At 47.9% G+C, this 21408-nt stretch overlaps 8 protein-coding genes across 8 annotated transcripts; 3 read left to right on the top strand and 5 right to left on the bottom strand.

Annotated features, from left to right (window-relative positions):
- Positions 1–1120: 1120 nt before the first annotated feature.
- N7517_006180 (glycoside hydrolase family 76 protein) lies at positions 1121–2616 on the top strand (the record flags this gene model as incomplete). Its single annotated transcript, XM_056723910.1, has 3 exons — positions 1121–1220; positions 1283–1974; positions 2035–2616. 3 exons carry the CDS (start codon positions 1121–1123, stop codon positions 2614–2616), a joined length of 1374 nt encoding a protein of 457 aa, XP_056580160.1.
- Positions 2617–3023: 407 nt separating this feature from the next.
- N7517_006179 (uncharacterized protein) lies at positions 3024–3382 on the bottom strand (the record flags this gene model as incomplete). Its single annotated transcript, XM_056723909.1, has 2 exons — positions 3024–3139; positions 3226–3382. 2 exons carry the CDS (start codon positions 3380–3382, stop codon positions 3024–3026), a joined length of 273 nt encoding a protein of 90 aa, XP_056580159.1.
- Positions 3383–3944: 562 nt separating this feature from the next.
- N7517_006178 (lactonase family protein) lies at positions 3945–5182 on the top strand (the record flags this gene model as incomplete). The annotated part of the gene is made up of 2 exons (XM_056723908.1): positions 3945–4306; positions 4378–5182. 2 exons carry the CDS (start codon positions 3945–3947, stop codon positions 5180–5182), a joined length of 1167 nt encoding a protein of 388 aa, XP_056580158.1.
- Positions 5183–6339: 1157 nt separating this feature from the next.
- On the bottom strand, positions 6340–7652 carry N7517_006177 (thiolase family protein; the record flags this gene model as incomplete). Its single annotated transcript, XM_056723907.1, has 3 exons — positions 6340–6555; positions 6614–7546; positions 7602–7652. The coding sequence occupies 3 exons, from the start codon at positions 7650–7652 to the stop codon at positions 6340–6342; spliced, it is 1200 nt and encodes a 399-aa protein (XP_056580157.1).
- A 1051-nt stretch (positions 7653–8703) lies between these two features.
- Positions 8704–16589, top strand: N7517_006176 (type I polyketide synthase; the record flags this gene model as incomplete). The annotated part of the gene is made up of 9 exons (XM_056723906.1): positions 8704–8898; positions 8951–9037; positions 9096–9153; positions 9215–9548; positions 9606–10666; positions 10721–14912; positions 14942–15320; positions 15378–15698; positions 15759–16589. The coding sequence occupies 9 exons, from the start codon at positions 8704–8706 to the stop codon at positions 16587–16589; spliced, it is 7458 nt and encodes a 2485-aa protein (XP_056580156.1).
- Positions 16590–17104: 515 nt separating this feature from the next.
- N7517_006175 (FAD-dependent oxidoreductase) lies at positions 17105–18841 on the bottom strand (the record flags this gene model as incomplete). The annotated part of the gene is made up of 5 exons (XM_056723905.1): positions 17105–17584; positions 17633–17704; positions 17769–18007; positions 18064–18335; positions 18384–18841. The coding sequence occupies 5 exons, from the start codon at positions 18839–18841 to the stop codon at positions 17105–17107; spliced, it is 1521 nt and encodes a 506-aa protein (XP_056580155.1).
- A 147-nt stretch (positions 18842–18988) lies between these two features.
- Positions 18989–19195, bottom strand: N7517_006174 (uncharacterized protein; the record flags this gene model as incomplete). The annotated part of the gene is made up of 1 exon (XM_056723904.1): positions 18989–19195. The coding sequence occupies one exon, from the start codon at positions 19193–19195 to the stop codon at positions 18989–18991; it is 207 nt and encodes a 68-aa protein (XP_056580154.1).
- A 341-nt stretch (positions 19196–19536) lies between these two features.
- On the bottom strand, positions 19537–21324 carry N7517_006173 (cytochrome P450; the record flags this gene model as incomplete). Its single annotated transcript, XM_056723903.1, has 6 exons — positions 19537–19720; positions 19809–19969; positions 20022–20132; positions 20198–20515; positions 20586–21130; positions 21180–21324. 6 exons carry the CDS (start codon positions 21322–21324, stop codon positions 19537–19539), a joined length of 1464 nt encoding a protein of 487 aa, XP_056580153.1.
- Between the last annotated feature and the right edge of the window lie 84 nt (positions 21325–21408).

The following is a 21408-nucleotide window of genomic DNA, read 5'->3' as shown; positions in this document are numbered from 1 at the left end:
GGTCTTCAAGGAAGCATGAAGAAAGATGGAGGAGAGATGAAGCAAGGAGATGGACAACTTGGGGATGTTCCAAGGCTGCTCTTCGGGTTAAGCAAGCATGACATCCTTCCTTTGGTTTAGTGCGTGCTTGCCATATTTCAATATAAGAAAAGAGTTGAGACCTCTAGGTAGATAGCTGGAGACTGCAAATATAGAACAGCTGATGGAAATGGTTGAGCAAGAGGCTGGAAATGAAAGCAGCAATTATACAATTATATACAGCTACTCTAAGCCTGACATCTCAAGCGTACAAGTGGGCATAGGGGCAAACAAAGAACGTGACTACATAAGTAAGCACTACTCCGTACTGAGTACATAATTTCAAGCTCCAAACTTTGAGAGCTAGAACAAGTGGCTGTCAATAGATACTGCTAGCTTAAATGAAATACGGGTCACATTCTGAAGACTTCCCCGGGATCTAAGTGGAACTATTAAAGCTTCATACAAAGACCAGGCCAAAAGCAGGAAGTGGCGATGCCATGTCTTGGCGCTACTAAAAATACCCGGGTTCATTTCACGTTCAGGAGGCGCCAAGACCACTTTGGCGCCGCGTGACACTCCGCGCAGCGGAAACGACTTGGCATATTAGCCCCTTATCTAGGAGAAATAACACCCAGAGACACTTTCCAAAATGAGTCAGTCATTCATACCCTATGACTTTGAAAGTGTGTTAGAAGAAATCCAGTTGAAGTGTTTTATTTGCCTCCCCCTAACCGCCTAACGCCGGGTACACCGGGAAGAGGGGGCCTTGGCATTACTACAAAAGGAAAATTCGACGCCAAGAGTCTGAAAACTGGGCTGAGTAAAGCTGGGCATCTGCATCCAGAACGAAGTCAGGCAGCAGGATTGGTTGTGCCAATGTTTTGGATCGCTTTGTACATAATCCCGCTCAGATGGCGTCTCGCCAAGTGACTGGTTTCATAAATCTGATGGGTTCCATTGAATGATCTCCCTTTTGTCTTAGGGGATAATACACTCATATTTCCCTCCTGGCCTCAATGCTCTCGACTCCTTTTGTTTATCTGCCAGTCCCATGCATTTCCTCCGATGTCTCCGATGTCGGTCGCCTCTGTCGCTTCAAATGAGGCCTATGACCCTTTCTAGGTGGTTGTTGACCACCGTGTTGACCTGCCTTCTCGTACAAAATGTCGTCGCAATTGAGGTTAACCCCGAGGATGAGAGTAGGTTTAATTCATACTCTAGCTAATCACTCCAAATGACTTACATCTTCCTCTCCCGATAGCCTCCCTCAAAGATGCCGCCAAAACCGTCGCCACCACCATGATGAAGTTCTACGATGACCGCGACTCCAAAGATATTCCGGGTAAAATGGACGGTACCTGGTGGGAGGGTGGTTCGATGTTCATGACCCTCATCCAGTATTGGTATTTAACAGGCGACAGCCAGTTCAACGCCGCCATCCAAGAAGGCATGTACTGGCAAAAGGGCGAAAACGACTTCTTCCCCAGCAATTACTCCCAATACCTCGGTAACGACGATCAAGTGTTCTGGGGATTAGCAGCGATAACGGCCGGAGAACTGAACTTCCCAGAAAGAGACGGCGAAGCCTCGTGGGTTTCTCTGGCCGAGGGTGTCTTCAATGGACAGGTTCCTCGTTGGGATATGAACACTTGCGGCGGAGGTTTGCGATGGCAGATTTGGCCTTACCAGAACGGATATGGGTTGAAAAACGCCATCTCCAACGGCGGCTTGTTCCAGCTGTCAGCGCGTCTAGCACTATACACCAAGAATGCGACCTATGCCGAATGGGCCGAGAAGATTTGGGATTGGAGTCACTCTACGCCGCTCTTGAGGAAGAACTGGGTTATCGCCGATACCACTTCTGTCGCTGCCGATTGTAAGGATCATGGTGATCACCAATGGACTTACAACTACGCTACGTATATCGCCGGTGCGGGCTATATGCACAACTACGTATGTCTACCCCCTGTGCAAGTTGACTAACCGGGATATCGAAGTTAACTGATTTTATAGACCAACGGCACTGAAAGCAAATGGCTTGAAGGCGTCTCAGGACTGATCGGTGCATCTGAACAGTTTTTCCCAGAATCCGGTGGGAAGCAAATTATATCCGACATCACCTGCGAGCCGATCAATAAGTGCGATCGCAACCAGAAAACCTTCAAGGCCTATTACACTTCATGGCTCGGATTCATGTCGCTGATTGTACCATCCAATGTCACCGCGGACGTAATGGGGAGATTCAAGGTTTCCGCTGTCGCCGCCGGTCAACAATGCTCTGGTGGAAACGATGGGACGGATTGTGGAATTCGCTGGACGAAGAAGGCGGAATGGGATGGGAGTTCAGGCTTGGAGCAGCAGATGTCTGTTCTGGGTGTTCTCAATGCCATCATGGTCCCATTCAAGGGCCAAGGGCCGTACAATGCCGACAATGGTGGAACATCCCGAAGTGACCCCCATGGAGGCACCAATACAAAGGATATGGTGGGGCCTGAACCTATCACTACAGGTGATAGGGTTGGCGCGGGAGTCTTGACTGCACTTTTTGTAATAATCTGGGTTGGGTCTATATATTTCATGCTTCGAGGCCAGTAGATACACTCGAATATGGAGGCTTATAAATACATGTACATTTGGAATTTTGATACTTTGGGAAATTCAGGCTTTTTTGCGATGTTTTCTGATACTAATCACCTATTCACAATTGAGATTCAGCCAAATAGCACTACATGTAGGAGGCAGCATTATCTAAAGGCGTGTCTCCAAAATCTGAGCCTTTGAGAGAACTTTATATAATCTCCCTAAGATCTTAATACCACCCAGTTTTCTCAATATGAACATGTGGAGGTGAAGCCCAGAGAAGTATCATGCAATGATCAGCTGTGGAAGGAGAGAGGGATCCTGGACTAACAGGAAAGTAAGTATGCCTCGGGCAGCCACACTTCCAACACCATATCGCGGTAAATGTCTTCCCTGTCCTTCTTTTATTCTTGTTTGTCATTTCAGGCCTCCTCATCCTGACTGGTTTCAACAGCCTTGTTATCGTCCTGCCGGGCTGCCTCTCTAGCCTCCGCAAGCTTATCCACATAATCCTGAGCACGCTGAAGACGCTTGTGCGCTGCGTTAGTGGAGATTCCCTAGTGTTGAGCGACAGCGGGAAAGTTGATCTGGGATATAATGCTAATATTAGTTCTGAAAAATAACTGATGAGTGGGAGACGAGTAAGCTTGATTCCTGTCACCTCGATACAGGTAAGTACGAACTCGAGCCTCTCTTTCACTATGTCACGCCTAGTTTCCGAAGCAGGCTTAGCAACGGACTTCTTGGTAGCCTTGGGCTTGGTGGTTTCGTTGGAAGCCATGGTGAAGATGGATGATTGGTTGCTGCTATGAGCTTGTTTGATGTAGATAGAAATGCGAAGAGAAGACGAGAGAGGTTTGCTCAGATGAAGGAACTCGGGGAGAGGAGGAAGGAAAGCAATGCAAATTTATATCCCGATCTAGTAGCAAACAACTTTGACATATAACTGCCTTCATAAGTGGCATAACCTTGTCATAATTATGGTTCTCGGCGATCTTTTCTTGTTCCGGACTAGAAAGTCCAAACCCTAATTGCGGCTATGTCTTCACTCTTTTCAAACGCCGACCCGACCCACGCTTGGACAGTAAAGGGAATTGCTTGACTCTTCTCCGCAAAGTCGTCCCAGAATGGGTAAGCCAGTGGATCCAATTTCAACTCTTAAGGCCCATCGAGGGACTGCTAATAGGCAGAGGCCTATTAGCAATCTGCGGGGAAATACACGAAATCAAAAAGCACCTTGAACAATGAGGGAACAAACCCTAATGGAATGGGATCCCCATAAGTATGTACTGTCTCGTTAGTCCCGTACCTCCGCTCTTTCACTTGCCAACTCCGATTCCACCATGTTTCGCTATCTTTCTTTCTTCGTCTCCCTGGCAGCTGCCACGAACCTCTATGCCACTCACTATGACGGCAGCATCTACACACTCTCTTTCGATAGCAGAAACTCGCTTTCGATTGCTTCGTCTTTGAAAACATGTGGTGATGCCCCCAGTTGGCTTACGTTTGATTCGTCAACGCGCACACTCTATTGCTCAGACCATGCAGGCAATACGACTATGAATGGCTCGTTGAGCTCCTACTCCGTGAATCAGCATGGGAGACTGACAGAGCTCGCGAAGACCGTGGACGTGGGCGCCGCAGTCCACAGCACTATGTATGGGGGTATGCACGGGCACAAAAAGTATTTGGCTGTTGCGCATTAGTGAGTGATTCTGATGTCTACTTAAACCAGCCGTGTAGATCGACCCGTGCAAACAAACTAACATTCGTCAGCGGCGGTTCCGCCCTTTCGACCTTTGCCCTGCCCCTTAGGTCCGATAAGGAGCCTTTACAGGTCTTCCGCTACCAAATGTCCCAGCCCGGTATCAAACCTCAGCAGGATGCACCGCACCCGCACCAGGTGATCCTCGATCCAACCGGTTCTTTCATCCTTGTTCCCGATTTAGGCGCCGATCAGGTTCGTGTGTACGCCATTGACCAGCACTCGGGACGCCTGAATGTGTGCCCTAGTCTGAATTACACAGCCGGTAGTGGACCACGACACGGATTGTTCTGGAAGTCCAAACACTCGGACTCAGAGCAAGCTCCAGTGACTATACTTTACACCGTCAGTGAATTAGGCGGTCACTTCAATGCGTTCGATGTCTCTTACTTGTCCTCCGGTTGTCTCGCATTCCGGGAAACTCAATCCTTTGTGCCATACCAAGGCGGACAGTTACCGGCTGGGGCTGCGCCGGCGGAGCTTCGTATGGCTGGGAATTCTCTTTATGCTTCGATTCGCTTTGATGAAGGATTCCCTCCGAATGATTCCATGTCGACCTTGGCTCGTTCCTCCAATGGCACGGTGACTTTCAGCCAAATCACCTCTTCATATGGCACAATCCCCCGCACTTTGGTCGTCAATAAGAAGGGTACTCTGGTGGCTATTGGGAACCAGGCTTCATCTAATGTAGCCATTGTCGCAAGGAATCCGCGGAGTGGAGAACTCGGCAAACTACTCGCCAACTTGCAGGTTGGACAGCCCGGCCAGGCTAGTAATTCGTCGACGGGTTTGAGCAGCATCATCTGGGAAGAGTAAGTTCTTTAACTCAACTCAACTCTTCAAGAAAGCATCAACATTAATAAAGTGGCTAGCTGCCTATTCTGAATAAGGAAGTGATCTGCTTAGACTTGAAACTATGATTGTATATATAGAGCAACATATGATGTCGAATGCGCACAATACCACAACCCCATATAGTTTACCAATAGTCAATAAAAGTACCGACCTCTCCTTAGAGTTTTCTGGTCACTGTACCTCATATAATGGGCTTAAAGCCACCACCTTCCGGGGTCCCATCCTCGGCGTCCATTGTTAGTATGATTAGTCAATCAATAAACGTTTCGAGGTCGCGGGGAAAGAAGATATATGAATTGCCGATAAGTTCCTTCCGATCCACCCTGCGAAGAGTAACGAATATCTGAGCCTCGATATTGGCATCATGACAACATACGTACATATGTACATGTTTATAAGCTCGCCGCCACTGCCGTCGCCCGTCGGTTTTGTCTGCAGATCCTTCCTGATAGGGCGTCTCGGGCATATCATGTACCACCTATAATTATGCACCTATGATCCATGTTGTACCGCCAGCCGAGCTTTGCCTTCGTATTCATTGTGTGTCGCTTTTGTGTCACCTCATCTTCGCTCTCCTCGGTGGTGACTACATCAATCTCCTCCCCATTTGCGGAGAGGGTTCGTGCGCTGACACGACCACTGAGTATAAAATGGAATAATGGTTGGTTAGCCGCCTCCAGATAGTTCTCGTGCTATGTAACTCTTGACTTCGAACATTAACACACAAGGTACACAAAGCCCCATAGGAATGTAATTTCTGACCACCATGGTAACACATCCTGTCATTAATATCATGAAGATCGCGCATTGGCATCTTTGACGTGTAGTGAAAACGGATATTATTTGCGAAAAACAAAGGACCTTTTGTACGTGGACGTGCATGCTACTCGAAATGGGCTAAAAATGACGTACTCGAATATTAACAGAAGCTGTACGACGCAGAGAATTAAAATCATTTATCCTAGCCACACATAAAGGAGTCCGTAATCGTATATATGTGTCTTTGGAGATAGATCAGGACATTGTGTAGCTTTAATCAAAACAAAATTGTACGTGATTACTCTGAAACCGCAGTCCTGACGCCGTAGACCCCAAAATGGACAACTTCAGATTGACCTTCATGTTGGGACACCTAAACTATCGCCTTGCACTCGCTGGATAAGCACAGCCGTAGCACCACCACCCCCATTACAAATAACGGCAATGCCATACTGATCATGGGCCAGCTGGTGCAAGAGACTGACCAGAAGTCGACAACCTGAGCTGCCCAACGGATGTCCGAATGCGATAGCTCCCCCGTTAACATTAACAATATCAGGATCCAATCCAAGCAACTAATCGATAAAGTCAGTGAAATGAAGCGACGTAGAAGGTGATCATCAATCCACACACCTGCTGTGAAGCTATGACCACAATGGCAAAAGCTTCGTTGATTTCCCATAACGAGATCTGTTCGGCACACATTTGGGCCCTCTCAAGGACGAGCTGAATGGCCTTGGTTGGAGCCAGAGCGAACTCATGTGGAGCAACGGAGGCATCGGCATAAGCCACTATTTTCGCCAACACTCGATTTTCCCGGCAGAACTGCCCGGCGACCAGGGCGTCCACCAGCACCACCGCAGCAGCACCATCGCTTAGCGGACAGGCATTCCCCGCGGTGACCGTGCCATCCGGGCCGAACACGGGTTTCAAAGACTGAAGTCGGCTAAAGAGGCTCTCGTGGGGGAGACTATCGGTGTCAAATATTTCGGCCGTGCCTGCATCTACTAACACGGGAGTGATTTCTTCTTGGAAGACATTGTTCTGCTGTGCTCGAGATGCCCGATTGTAGGCGCCGAAGGCATAATCATCCTGGTCTTCACGGGATATACCCATCTGCTGAGCGACAACCTCGGCACAGGCGCCCATAGACCGGCCATCTGAGGAATTAGTCAACCCATCAAGCGAGAGACCATCAATCACCTGCTTCTCTTCGCAATTGGCGTCATATCCTTTCTTCAAGTACTCCGGGACATTTGACATGCTCTCCATTCCCCCGGCCACCTGAGCCACGGCATACCCCAGTTGGATATTCTGGGCCGCAAATGTAATGGCCTTGAGTCCAGAAGCGCATACTTTGTTTATTGTGGTAGCCTCAATATCTGGCGACAACCCGGCCTGCATCGCAGCTTGCTTTGCGGGGGCCTGACCAGCGCCAGCTTGAAGTACTTGACCCATGTAAACATCTGAGAATAAATCAAGCGGCACTTGTGAGCGACGGAGGGCTTCGCGAATCACGATGGCTCCCAGTGTGGTACTTGGAACAGAGTCTAGCTGGGTATTAATCTACTCCGATTAAGTGACCATTCAAATTCCAGGGAGCTTGATTGTCTAGACTCACGCGTGCGGTGGGGGTCCTCGCCGCCCCAACAATGTATACCGGGTTCATCATGTTCTGATTGTCATAATGGGACGATAATGATCAAGTATGCTCAATCCCTTTTTATGCTCTACTTCAGCCCGGCTAGTTTGCACCAGACAGATATTTCCAAAATATATGTGTTGCACAGTCCCGCTGATCTCATGCAGGCAAATATTGATGGAGTAGCTTTATCTGTAGGTCCGATGAACTATGCCAAGAGATCGCCGTTCAATTCGACCCTTTTTTCTTTTTTGGGCATAGGCCCCATCATAGCATCATTGAACGTCATTAAACGGGTGCTTCTAAAGCAGGGCTCGCAGCGAGCTGGTGCATATCAGATTTTAGCCCTCGCGTTGGTCCCGCTGACCTCATGCAAACAAATATTGATGGAGTAGTAATGTCTGTAGATCATCCTATGAACTATACCAAAATATTGCTGTTCAAGCGGAGACTAACTGTATATCAGATTCTAGTCCGTGGAAATGTTATCGGTTGGTGATATCGCTGGTTGGATTAGACCTAATGGCACTGCATATGTATATTCTTGGTGCAAGAGGCCTAGAGGAGAGATAAAATACACTTAGCTCGGTCATCTGGAAGAATAAACATATGTAGTATTCGTCATTGGCGTGAAATACCTAATTACATCTCGTATATCCCTCTCACAGCAGATATCTTTAACTTTGTATTCAAGTTGAATCTATGTAGATCGTAGACGTGTCTCTTAGAAGCAGTCGAATAAGGATATCGAATACATGCAACTGAGTTAATTACATCCGGTATCAGATGCTCTGAATTAGCATATGTGACGTATTCTGCTACATATTTATGACATTAGACGGCAAGAAATGGGTTATAATTGACATTGGGGTTAGTGCTCTTAGCTGTGGAGCCCGAAAAGAACAAACGGTTGCTACATGCATTGACAAAAAGTCTCTATTAGCGGGTGGAAAGTGAAATTTAATATTGTGGATGTATAGTGTTACTATCCAGCTGGGCACCTATATATAGTGGGGGCTCTCTTCCCCCATTTTGCTCCTATACATATATCTTGCACTTCGGACTTCACTATTTATCAACAATGGAATCAATCAACCACCCCGGCGTAGAGCCTATCGCCATCGTCGGAATGGCCTGCAGGCTCCCTCCGGCCATTTCTACTTTGGGGGAGTTTTGGAGCTTTTGTGCTCACGGAAAAAGTGCCTGGACTGAGAATCCCGACGGCCGTTTTGAGAATGCAGCCTTTTGGAACAAGAATTCGGACCGAAAGGGAAAGGTGGGCGTCTTTATCCTCAATCAAGAGATTACGGGTTTGACCAAATGATTAGATTAACAACAAAGGAGGGCATTACTTGAGCCACAACCTTGCCCATTTCGATGCTCCATTTTTCCGCATTACCGCCAACGAAGCAAAGGTGAGTGTGACCGAGAGCCTCATTTTGCTGGTTTAACAAACGGATTCCTCCGCTCTAGGCTATGGACCCGCAGCAACGATTTCTCCTTGAGATCACCTACGAAGCGTTGGAGAATGGTAGGTGATAAGAGCAAGCCTTTGTGGTTGAGTCCCAACCTGCTGACCAAGTCCAAAACAGGCGGCTTTCCAATGGAGGAAATGGCCGGTAAGAATGTTGCAGTCTTTGCAGCTAACTCATTCTCGGACTACTTGCACGGTATCACACGGGATCCCGAGACTGCACCCACCTTTGCAATGACTGGCTGTGACCCCTGCATGATTGCCAATCGAGTGTCCCATTTTTTCGATTTCCGCGGTCCTAGCATTACCATTGATACTGCATGCTCCTCTGGCTTGACTGCTATCCACTTGGCCTGTCAAAGTCTTCGTTCGGGAGATGCACCTTATGCCATCGTGACCGCTGCACATCTGAATATCTATCCTCAGAGTACTATTATATACTCTATATCCCAGTCAGTCCAATTTTTGAAGTTCTTTCTCATCTGGCTTACGCTAACTTTAATGCACAGGCTTCTTTCTCCCGACGGAAAGTGTTACGCGTTCGACGACCGGGCAACAGGGGGATTCGGTCGAGGAGAGGGAGCCGCATCATTGGTGCTTAAACCCCTCAGCGCGGCTATCGAAGCAGGCGACCATATCTATACTGTCATTAAGAACACAGGTGTTAACCAGGATGGCCGGACAAATGCTGGACTCACTGTGCCAAGTGGCGAAGCCCAAGAGAGCTTGATTCGATCCGTGTACGCCTCCTGTGGCCTCGACCCATCCCAAACTCGGTATGTGGAGGCTCATGGAACTGGAACTTCCATCGGTGATCCAATCGAGGTGCAAGCTATTGCCAATATTTTCGGCAAACAGGGCACCGGGTTAGAGCCAACCTTTATCGGATCAGCAAAGTCAAACTTCGGCCATCTAGAAGGGGTCAGTGGCATAGTATCGGTTATAAAGACTGCGATGATGCTTGAGAAGGGAATGCTGTTGCCCAACACCAACTTCACTCATCCGAATCCCAAACTACACCTGGAAGAGAACAACCTCCAAGTGCTCACTGTGACAAAGCCCTGGCCCAAGTCTGGAGTTCGCAGGGCATCTGTCAATAATTTTGGTATTGGCGGCTCTAACTCGCATGGTATCTTTGAGCAGGCACCACCAAGGCCTAGCCAAAAGCCGTCGAACTGCTCGTATATTTTCGCCCTCTCAGCCAATTCCGAATACTCAAATCGAACTCAGCTGAGCCAGTTGTCGACCTATGTGCGAAAAAATCCCCTATTTCTTAACCATACCATCATGGAAGATCTAGCTCTTACACTCTCGACGCGAAGATCTCTGCTACCTTGGAAGACCGTCGTCACGGCAAACAGTCATACCCAGCTTATCGAGAAGCTAAGTGCAGAGTCTACGATTTCAATGCGTTCGACCAAGCGACCATTGGTGGGCCTAGTCTTCACCGGCCAAGGTGCCCACTGGCCACGGATGGGCCAAGAACTTGTCTCTTACCCCGTCTTTGCAAAATCCCTACAGAAATCGCAAGCCATACTTTTGGAGCAAAGAGCCGCCTGGAAACTGCAAGGTTAGAATAATCCTTATCCAAGAATATCATGAGCGGTACGCTAACTAGCTATAGATGAACTGTTTAGAAACCCGGAAGACTCCCAGCTTGGTGTCCCGCAGATCAGCCAGGTCGCCTGCTGCGCCATACAAATTGCTCTGGTGGACTTGTTACGTTCATGGGGACTGGATATTACCGCTGTGGTCGGCCATTCTAGCGGCGAAATCGCGGCTGGTTATGCAGCCGGCCTCTTATCTGCTGCCATATGTATCAAGGTGGCATATCATCGTGGAATGGCAGCAGTGGAGATGAAAGAGAAACTTCCAAATGTAAAGGGGTCAATGATTGCCGTGGGATGCAGCGAGGCTGTGTTACAGCCCCTACTGGGTTCTCTGTGGTGCGGTTTGGCCACCATCGCGTGTAAGAACAGCCCCTCCAGCTTTACGGTATCTGGTGACCGCACCGCAATTGAGGAGCTTCATGCCTTGTGCGATGCCCAGAATATTTTCAACCGTATTTTGAACGTTGATATCCCCTATCACTCAACCTACATGGGTTTCGTTGCCGAAAGTTACCTCGCGGCCCTGGGCGACATCGATTGTGTCGAGAGTCCAATCAAATTCTTTTCCTCAACCGAGGGCAGCCTGTTTGAAGAGCCAAAGCTTGATAATTGCTACTGGACGAGCAATATGACTGGCAAAGTCCTCTTTTCGGACTCGCTCTCGGCCATGTGTCATTATACTGAGTCAATTGACGGCGAGAAGCGGGGAATCGATATCCTTGTGGAAGTTGGTCCCCATGCAGCCCTCAAAGGTCCTGTTTCTCAAGTGTTGAAAGGTATTGCAAAGGACCAGGATATTGGATACTTCCCAACACTAGTCAAGGGCAAGAACGGGATCCATACCATGCATGAACTGGCAGCCTCGTTATTCCTGAAGGGATACCCCGTCGACCTGGAGAAAGTAAATTTTGGTAACAGCCCAAATTTATCCAAGCAGTTCGCTGTTTTGGGGGATCTTCCGTCTTATCCGTGGAAGCACGAGGAAGAATACTGGCATGAGTCGCGAATCAACAAGTTCTACCGCACAAACAAGATGCCCTATAATGATTTACTGGGATCATTTGCTACGGATTTCAACAGCCTGGAGCCTCGATGGAGGAACATCATTCGCCTAGATGACCTACCATGGCTTCGCAATCATCGTGTGCAGTCGGAAGTAGTCTTCCCTATGGCCGGCTACGTTTCAATGGCGATTGAGGCCGCATCGCAATATAACCTGCTCCAGGGGAAGACTCATGGCGCATCATACATCCTCCAAGAGGTGTTGGTCAAACACCCGTTGATACTTTCGGAGATGGCCGAGTATGATATAACCCTGTCGCTTCGCCCATGTATCATTGGACCTCAAACTCAGTCAACAAAGTGGTACGAGTTTGCCATATTCTCATGCACCGGAGATTCAGAGTTTGAGGAACGTTGCAGAGGCAAAATCTGCGTTTCAGACAGGCCTCAGGTTGGGGTCGAAAGTAGCCATATTTCCCCGGACGGCTTTACCGGAGTCGAACTGGATAACACTACCTTTTATACAGCAGTCAAGAATACCGGTGTTGAGTATGATGCTTTACTTCGGGGCCTATATGATATCAAAGCTACTGGCTGTGAAGTTATTGCAAAACTGAGGATTCCAGACACCGCCAAGATCATGCCCTCTATGTGCGAGAGTGCGTATGTGATGCATCCAGCGACAGTCGATATCCTGATGCAGACTGCTTTAGTCCTTTCATACTCGAAGTCTGGGGGGCTAGACAGACTCTACACCCCCCGCTATATTGAGGAAATTGAGGTCCAACCTCTTCCCATTCTGCCAGTAGGCGAGGATTTCGCTATCAGCGGGATCATTTCGAACCCTTCTCTAGAAACTCCGATATTTTCTCTGTCTGCGCAACATGGCCTTGGAACTTGTATCTCTGTCAAAGGCCTGCAATGTCGAGGACAACTTTTACCGGAAGTTTCCTCGACCGTGACCGATTTCTGTCATAAGATCGAATGGATGCCCTGGGTGGACATTCTCTCGGGCGATGAACTATGCCGCGTTTTTCAAGTGTCAAGTGAAGGTGCTGCTGACGAGCAATCGCGTATCAGACTACTCAAGAATGTTTCATTGTACTACATGCACAAGGCACTGGAACAGCTCGAGGATTATGGCGCGTCACGACACATGAAAATGTATCGCTGGATGAAAGAAAAGGTTCACGAGCAATGGAACGATACCATAGATAACCAACAGTCCCAGGAGCTTATACAAAATGCACGCCAAGTTGGGTCCGTTGGAATATTCCTTTGCCGGATGGGCGAAAACCTCGCCCAGATCATTCGCGAAGAAGTGGAGCCTCTCAGCCTGATGCTGGAAGATGACTTACTCACGAGCTACTACGAAAACTTGGAGCCCCTGAAGAACCGTCTGTATCCTGCAGCGGCATCGATCGTTGCTTCCTTGGCTCACCAGAATCCAAACATGCGCATCTTAGAGATTGGGGCTGGAACGGGAGGAGCAACGTTGCCCATTCTACAGGCTCTCGGTGAGCCAGAAGCAGCCGGTCAGACTCTCTTTGAAACCTATGTTTTCACTGACGTGAGTGCCGGGTTCTTTGAAAAATCCAAGATCAAGCTCCAGGCATGGAAGCAGGTGTTGGACTTTCGAGTTCTGGACATCGAAGCCTCACCGGGGGGCCAGGGCCTGATAGAAGGGACCTACGATCTGATCATCGCGGCCAATGTCCTACACGCAACGGTCAATATGTCGAACACGATGACGAACGTTCACTCTCTTCTCAGACCCGGCGGTAAGCTACTTTTGCTGGAGATCACGAGCCCAAGCCTCGCATCATTTCCCTTTGCGACATTGCCCGGCTGGTGGCTTGGAGAAGAGGAATTCCGTCAAGATGGGCCGACACTTTCCTCCATGACCTGGGACAGCGTTCTACGATCGAGAGGTTTCTCTGGTATCCAGGCAGAGCTTTATGATTACCCCGACACCCTCGAGCAAGAATCTAGCTTGATTGTGAGTTCGGCAACAGCACCTGACCAGTGGAGCCCAAGCGATGACCTTACCATTGCCACGAGCGGCTCCTCAAAGGGCCTTGCAGAAGCGCTCAAGACCAGTCTAGCAGAATCCCTACAAATTACCGTACATGTCAGGACACTCGAGGCCATTGCCACCGAACACAATACTTCGAAGAGCTACATTGTATTAGAGGACTTTGACGCTCCTCTTCTGCACAGTATAAGCAAGCTTCAATATTGGGGCCTCCAGCGCATCTGCGAGGCGGACAGAAATCTGTGGGTGGTAGCCGGAGCCAACCAGGAATCTGTAAACCCGAAGGCGGGCATGACCTTGGGGCTCGCCCGAAGTATTCGGGAGGAAAACCACCATCAGAAGCTAGTGGTATTGGATCTAGATCTCAAGAACCGGCTCCCAAATGCCGAAGCAGCTGCAATGATTCTCCGCGTCTTTTCACATTCATTTGTCAAGCCGGATGCACCTCTGGCAGAGCTCGAGCTCTCTGAAAGAAACGGGGTCATTCACATTCCACGATACAAGCCGGACAGTGGAATGAACCAATTAATTACCGATACCCGGGAGCAATTTTCACCGAGGTCTCAAACCGGCTGGGATAGTGGACAGTTACTTAAGATGCAGGTACAAGCACCGGGGAGCTCCCAAAGTCTCACATTTGTTGATAATGGACTATTACTACCGGCCATCCATGACTTGGATATCGAAATCGAGGTCAAGGCTAGTGGTGTCAGCTTTCAAGACGTCCTAATCAAGAACGGCAAAGTTATTGGAGACCTTGGCTACGAATGCAGCGGTGTTATCACAGCTACCGGGCTCGAGGTCAAGGATCTAGCCGTTGGCGATCGTGTTTGCGCTTTGACACGAGGCACATATGCATCTATCGTACGCTGTCCTTCGATCCGGGTTGTCAAGTTTCCCGACTCAATGACATACACAACCGCAGCCGCCATCCCAATGGCCTTTGTCACGGCCTATTACTCTGTGGTAACGGTCAGTCACCTCAAGGGAGGCGAAAAGATCCTCATTCATCAGGCTGCAGGAGGTGTGGGTCAAATGGCCGTGAGAATCGCGCAGTATATTGGTGCCGAGGTCTATGTGACGGTAGGTTCTGCCAAGAAGAAAGAAGAAATCGCAGACAATCTCCAGATTCCATTCGATCACATCTTCTGCGGGGGTCAAATCTCATCGTATGAAGATCTGATGAATGCGACGACAGGGGGGGATATGATGTCGTCGTGAATACCCGATCCAATGAAGCGTTGAATGTGTCGTGGAAGTGCCTGGGGCCGCATGGGAGATTTGTGAATCTTGCCCTCGCAGATATATTGGATGACAACCATCTTTCTATGAGACCGTTCAACACAGGCGCATCCTTCTTCTCGGTAAACCTGGAGTCCCTGATGAAGGAAAAGCCTCAGATGCTGCACGATATTTTGATCCGGGGAATTGATTGGTACGCTACTGGGGTGATCAAGTCAGCGATGTCGCCAAAGTGCTACCCCATTGGAGCGATAGAAGATGCCTTCGATCATCTCAGTCAGGGTGACTCGATTGGGAAGTTAGTCATTGACCTCTCATTGTCGGGTCCAGTCTCGGTAAGACACTCTTTAGATTCTTAAACGTGAGTAGCCAAAGCTGATTTGCGAGAATAGGTGGCTGTCGATGAGTCAAGTGTGCCGTTGTTTATGCCCGATGAGTCCTACCTTGTCGTCGGCGACAGCGGTAAAGTTGGACGTAGCATCATCCAGTGGATAAGCCGCAGAGGGGCCAAAAACATCATCATCATGACTCCCAGCGGGCTAGAATTGCCAAAAGTCCGCGAGCTGGAGTTGGAGATGCAACTGAAAGGAATACGACTGGCGGTGTTCCAAGGTAATGTTGCGGATGCCAGCAGCCTGGAACATGTTATCCAGGAGAGTGCAAAGATTGTTCCACCCATAAGAGGTGTCATCTACAGCGATATGGTGTTTAAAGTGAGTATATCTGATATTTCCTCCCCTCATATTTGCTATATACTAAATTCTACCCTCCAGACCATGTTATTCGAGACCATGCCCTTTGACAATTATTGCACGGTGGTCAGTCCCAAGGTCCAGGGTGCATGGAACTTGCATCAGCGGTTCAGTGATCCCCAGAGTCTTAAGTTCTTCATCATCATCTCATCCATTACTGGTATTGTTGGGTCCCCAACCCACGCCGCATACAGTACTGTAACAACCTATTTGGGCTCACTGGCACGAATGCGGAAAGCTCAAGGCCTCCCTGCTGTCTCCATCGACTTGGGCCCAGTGATTAAAGTTGAAGATATTGCCGAGCAGAGCAGTCGACAGCGAATCATCGACAAAGACTGGGGCGATGAGGGTCTCACCGACATGGATGTCAATGACATTCTGGATACGGTAATCAGTGGGCAATATGATCCCAGCTGGGATGCCGAATGCTATACCTGCTTGCTTCCGTCCCCTTCCCGTACTCCTTTCTGGTTTGCAGATAGTCGATTTATCCATTGCCGGCATCCAGGCCTTATGGGAGAACAGGGCATCGAGAACATTAATGACAAACTGGTCATACCGCTAGCCCAGTTGTTGTCCAAGAGTCAGTCTGCCGAGGACGACCGATGGATTATTTACGAGGCTATCGTGGGGAAGTTTGTCTCGGTCTTGTCGCTACACCCGGATGATATTGTACCCTCGAATCCCCCCAGTACGTATGGGGTGGACTCCTTGGTGGCTGGCGAAATCCGCAATTGGATTGCGCGTGAAATGAAGGCGAGTCTGAGTTTATCAGAGCTTATGAGCAGTGCTTCCTTTGTGGACTTGTCCGACACCATCACTCAGCGGTATCGGGTCGCCATGGCGGCCTGATACTATTCTATAAGTACCGTTGTGATCAGGAGTTTCGTTGCAAGAGATGAATCCCTGATGTACTACCGGCATGCCAATGTGTTCAGGTAATAGAGAAAAAGCAGAGGCAGCACTATGCTGGCGATAGCAATTTAATTGTGATAAATTGAAGGAAGAAGAAGAACCACCCGTACTATAAAGATTCAATATAGGAGATTGGTTCCCAACGTTACCTATAGACAGTGATATTGACGGTCAGGTAGTATCCAATGAGAGAGTTGTGCCCCGAGTGGCATACTTAGTCGCCCGTAGAGACATTAACCCTAACGTCATATCCAGTACCTAATCCAAGAAGCAGGGCCTAGTAGGTACGAAATTCCCCCTGCCAAGCGGGAATTTATAACTCTCTACGTAATTCATCTTGCTGTTGTTTGATGTACAAAAGTCGAAGACGACGAAATGGCTCATTGATTATTAAATGTGTGAAATCAAACAGATTTAATATACTAGAGCCAGAATAGTATTTCTAAAAACTTTTAACCCCAAAATTTCCCCAAGCAATATAAGGCGATTGATTGAAGTCTCAATCGCAGAGCGTCAGAAGTGGCTAAATGTTTCCACTCAGACGCGTTGGCCTTCTGGTCAAGATTTCTGAAAGGCATAGCAGTTTCTAAAGACCTCGTTGACGGAGGAATGGAATCCAGCCCCTCGGATCCCACAATAAAATAGCTAAGAAGATCGGCTATAATATCCCCCAAATGGGGAATAATATGTAACATGATAATCTTGTGTCGCCAGGTAGCAAGAGTCTCAAAGCGGGTTAGAATATTCGAGGTGATACATATTGCTTTTGCCTGGGATCCTCGACCTGCAGCCCAAGAAGATAAGTAAAGATTGATAACCTCAACCGAGAGGCATGATGCAGATTCTGATTCCAGCATAGAAGCCATGCAGTTTGCCAATGATGCGGCATCTTCGATGGCAGTATTGGCGCCGAGGCCCAAAGTGGGAGTTGTCTGTGAATTGAATCAGAGCTGTCTCTAATTATGTATTGATGCATGCACTCGCCTTGTGTATTGAATCTCCAAGGCAGGCAAATTGTTTCCATGTCCAGTGCTCGTAGATTGCCTCTTCAACTGGAGCGTGGTGGCAATATGTGGTGTTATCATAGATAGACTTGAACCGGATATTAGGAGCCACTTCTTGATCCATATAACGGCCAATATGTGCTTCTAATTCGTATCTGTCGTATCTTGGAATATGAGGACTCTGATACCTTTTATCCATTTTGGCAGTCAGATACCAGTAAAGGATACCTTTCGTTCCAGGAGCGAGCAAGAGGCTGAATCCTCTGCCAATCGTGCGATGTACTATTCCATCTTCAATTCCAGTTACCGCTTTAGATACTCCATACACACAAGAGTATTGAGCCGTCATTGCTATTTTTATTGATGAGAAAATGAAAATTTGAGGTCATTCTCTTGTATAAGCATACCTGTCGCATCTCTGTTCAAGATCCCTTCTAATCCATCATATTTCATATGCTGCCACATGCTCTGCCGGACTAAACTGTGGACTCCATCGGCACCGATAATGATATCACCTTTGAACAAGCTGCCATCAGAACAATGGGCAATGATCCCTTCGGCAGAATGTTCAGCCTTGACAAATCTCTTCCGCAGTAGGACCTTTTCTTTTTCGTGGAGATGGTTGAAAAGAATCTGAAGCAGCTTTTCACGGTCAATCCACCCAGCTGGGTATCCATGACTATGCAAGTCAGATTTCCGTCCATCACAGGACTCATCTTAAGCTCACCGAGTTTGAAGAACATTGAGTGTATCAAGCTTGCTCAGTAACCTTCCATTCCCCTGCCATGTATGAAAAACTCCCTTTGGTGTCATCAACTGAATTACATCATCGAGTATGCCCATTTGATCCAAGGTCCTTGTTCCGTGACTCAAAAGACATATGGCTGCTCCAGGGCATGGTGAGATGGCATCCCGGGTTTCAAGCACAAGAAAGTCAATATTCTTGCGAGACAGCGTATTGGCAAGCGTTAATCCTGCAACTGACCCTCCGACTATTATAACCCTGAAAGGATATTGATGCAATTTTTCGGCCATCTTGGTGGTGCTGGAGGTCGGGAATCGAATAAGATTGATTTTCCTATGGCTCGCAACCGCCTTCTTAAGCAGCCAGTTTCCAACATTCTCTTCAGGTAATGCTATACAGTGGCTAGTCGCCACTCGCTCTACATTTGCACCAAGCGGCATGATGATACAGCATAGCAAGAGTTGCCAAAGATACACTGCATCACGCGGAGGAACGACGAGGGAGTGTCGATCTTGTAATGCACAATACAACAAGGAAAGATTAGAACTCTATCCGGTTCGTAGGACATCATATCAGGTATTATGATATCACGCAATGATGGACGTACGAGGTTGGGCATACCATACTGCACAACGACATCTGTTTTCGCGCCAAATGACAAAGATCCAGACTGTGCGCATGAGGCAGGCTCCGGTAGTGAGATCATTGAACTGGCATTTGAGTGATCCAACAGAGAGGAATCTGGAAGCAGTGTCACTTTCTGTTTTCGGCACTTCTTCATCCCTACCCTTCATGTTTACCGTGATCCATTGTGAGATCAAAGCTGTCTTGGCTGCAAGTCCGATACGATGCACGAGAGATAGAGAAAAATGCAATTTAAAAGTCCATCTCCGGCCTAACTGTCTCTGATTTATGTACATTCTGAGATTTCTCGCATATTAAGGTAGGCTAGTTGCTTTACTGTCGTTTACTCGATTCCAATTTCAATTCCTACTTATAGAAAGAAAAGCAAATTATATTGACGAAAAATTGGAGTCAAGTACTTATGGTCTTGGATCATTCTGAGGCCGAAAGATCTGTCCTCGGATTGTAGTTCATTTCCCAATCCGGCAAAAGCCATCAATCACCCAAATATCTAAGCCAACGCTTTATCGGAGGTTAAATGCGTACTTGAGATAACCTTCACTTCCAGATGCTTTCTTGTCATTGGTGCGAAGTAGTCTCCCCATTTCATATCATCGGATGTCGTTTCATATAGCTGCATGTCAAGACAGCGAAACATATACGCAAAGGCTAGATATAACTCGGAATAAGCGAGGCTAGAGAATAATTGTTCGTGTAAGTTCCAACGTAAGACACAGCGAGTGAGACAGAGGATGCACATAGGCGTCGCATATTCCAACTTACTTAATCCCGATACAGCCCCGCGAACCCCTGGAAAAGGATACCAAGTGGCGGTCCAGGTACTTAAAGTCATTACCAAGCCAGCGCTCAGGTCTAAAGCACTTTGGATCTGGAAATATAGAGCCATCAGTGTTATAAACATACTGGCTAAGCGAAAGGACGGTCTGTAGCCAAAGAGTCAGTGTATTAAGGTAAATGGGAACTTCAGGGGCATACTCCCGGGGGTATATATTGTCCACACAGTGTCGCGCCGGACGGAGGTACGACACGCGGGAGTCGTCCAGGGGCCCCATGAGAGAAGCGAAGCGACTCTTTCACAACGGCTCTCTGGAAACATTATAATTAGTCTCTTTCAAACCATATATAATCCGAGCAAAAGCTCAGTTACGTACCAGGTAAGGTAGCTTCTCAAGTGTGTCTGCAGTTGGCATTGGCTGGTCAACAAGTATTGCATTTGAAAGCTCCTGCTGGAGTTTGCTTTTAATTTGGGGGTTGTTCAAGACATGGAAAGTACCATGAATTAAAGTATTTGCTGTCGACTCTTCTCCGCCAACTAGAAAAACTAAAGCCTCGGCCGTAAGATCATCAATAGATGGTGCTGGTAGTCCTGATTTTGCATCTGGCTGTAAGATCAGATCGAACATGCTCGGATGCTGTTGCCCTGTCAATTTAGGTCGATTGATGGCATTTACAACTAAGCCATGAGCTTGCTGTACACGAAGTCATCAGCCATCAAAACGAGAAAGAAAGACGACGCAAGCAATTTATTGAACAACTCACAGTGCGCAGGTGAAACACTGCGGCCAGCATTTTGTTCCACTTTGCAAGAGCAGGGAACTGCAGGGCAAGACCAACAATAGACCTGAAAAAGCCATGGAATGTGCGAATAAGGACTGTAGAGACAAGAAAATGATTCATATAAACCACAGATGGATAAGCAAAATCTGGGAAATCGAGCGCCCCAAATTCTCGCTGCCATCCATAGTTCATGATCAGGTCTGTAGTAAGCGAGTGATAGCCTCTTGTGAGATCAACTACTCTGCCATCTTTGCCGTATTTTCTCAGGATATCTATGAACTTCATGACTGTGGCATGAATCAAAGGGTCGCCTCTTGCAACGGCTGCTTTGGAGAGAAATGGCGCAAACATGTCTCGTCGGGACTTGGAAGATTTGAGGTCCGACATGTTGAAGTGAGATCCTTCCCCAAGAGGATGATCGTAGAATAGGCGCTCCTTGTCAAACTTTGTGCCGACACTGAAAACCTCATTATAAGCATCCACGTCGTGGATATGTAGCTCGTCAGGATAGGTTCGGACAATTGGCCCTATTTAGGGGTGAGATGTGAATAAAAATTATATCATAAAAGCCCGTACCATATTTTTGATGAAGTTCTGGGAGTCTTAGAGTATATTGTCCCCCTTTGACCAATGTCCAATACGCGCCGTAAAGGTTCGTAGCAGCAGCCAGCTTTGGTCCCGGAAACCGGGCAAGGGGATGGAAGTACAACCTATATATCATACGAAGGCACTGGAGCCCCAGAAAGACAGCTATCAGCCAGGGCGAAATCATTTTGATACCGACGAGATTGTTTGAAGATCAGAA

The sequence above is a fragment of the Penicillium concentricum genome (genome assembly GCF_028827145.1).
Source record: "Penicillium concentricum strain IBT 3081 chromosome Unknown utg000002l_segment0_segment0, whole genome shotgun sequence".
Taxonomy (NCBI): Eukaryota; Fungi; Ascomycota; class Eurotiomycetes; order Eurotiales; family Aspergillaceae; genus Penicillium; species Penicillium concentricum.
This window is presented reverse-complemented; position numbering and strand designations above follow the sequence as displayed.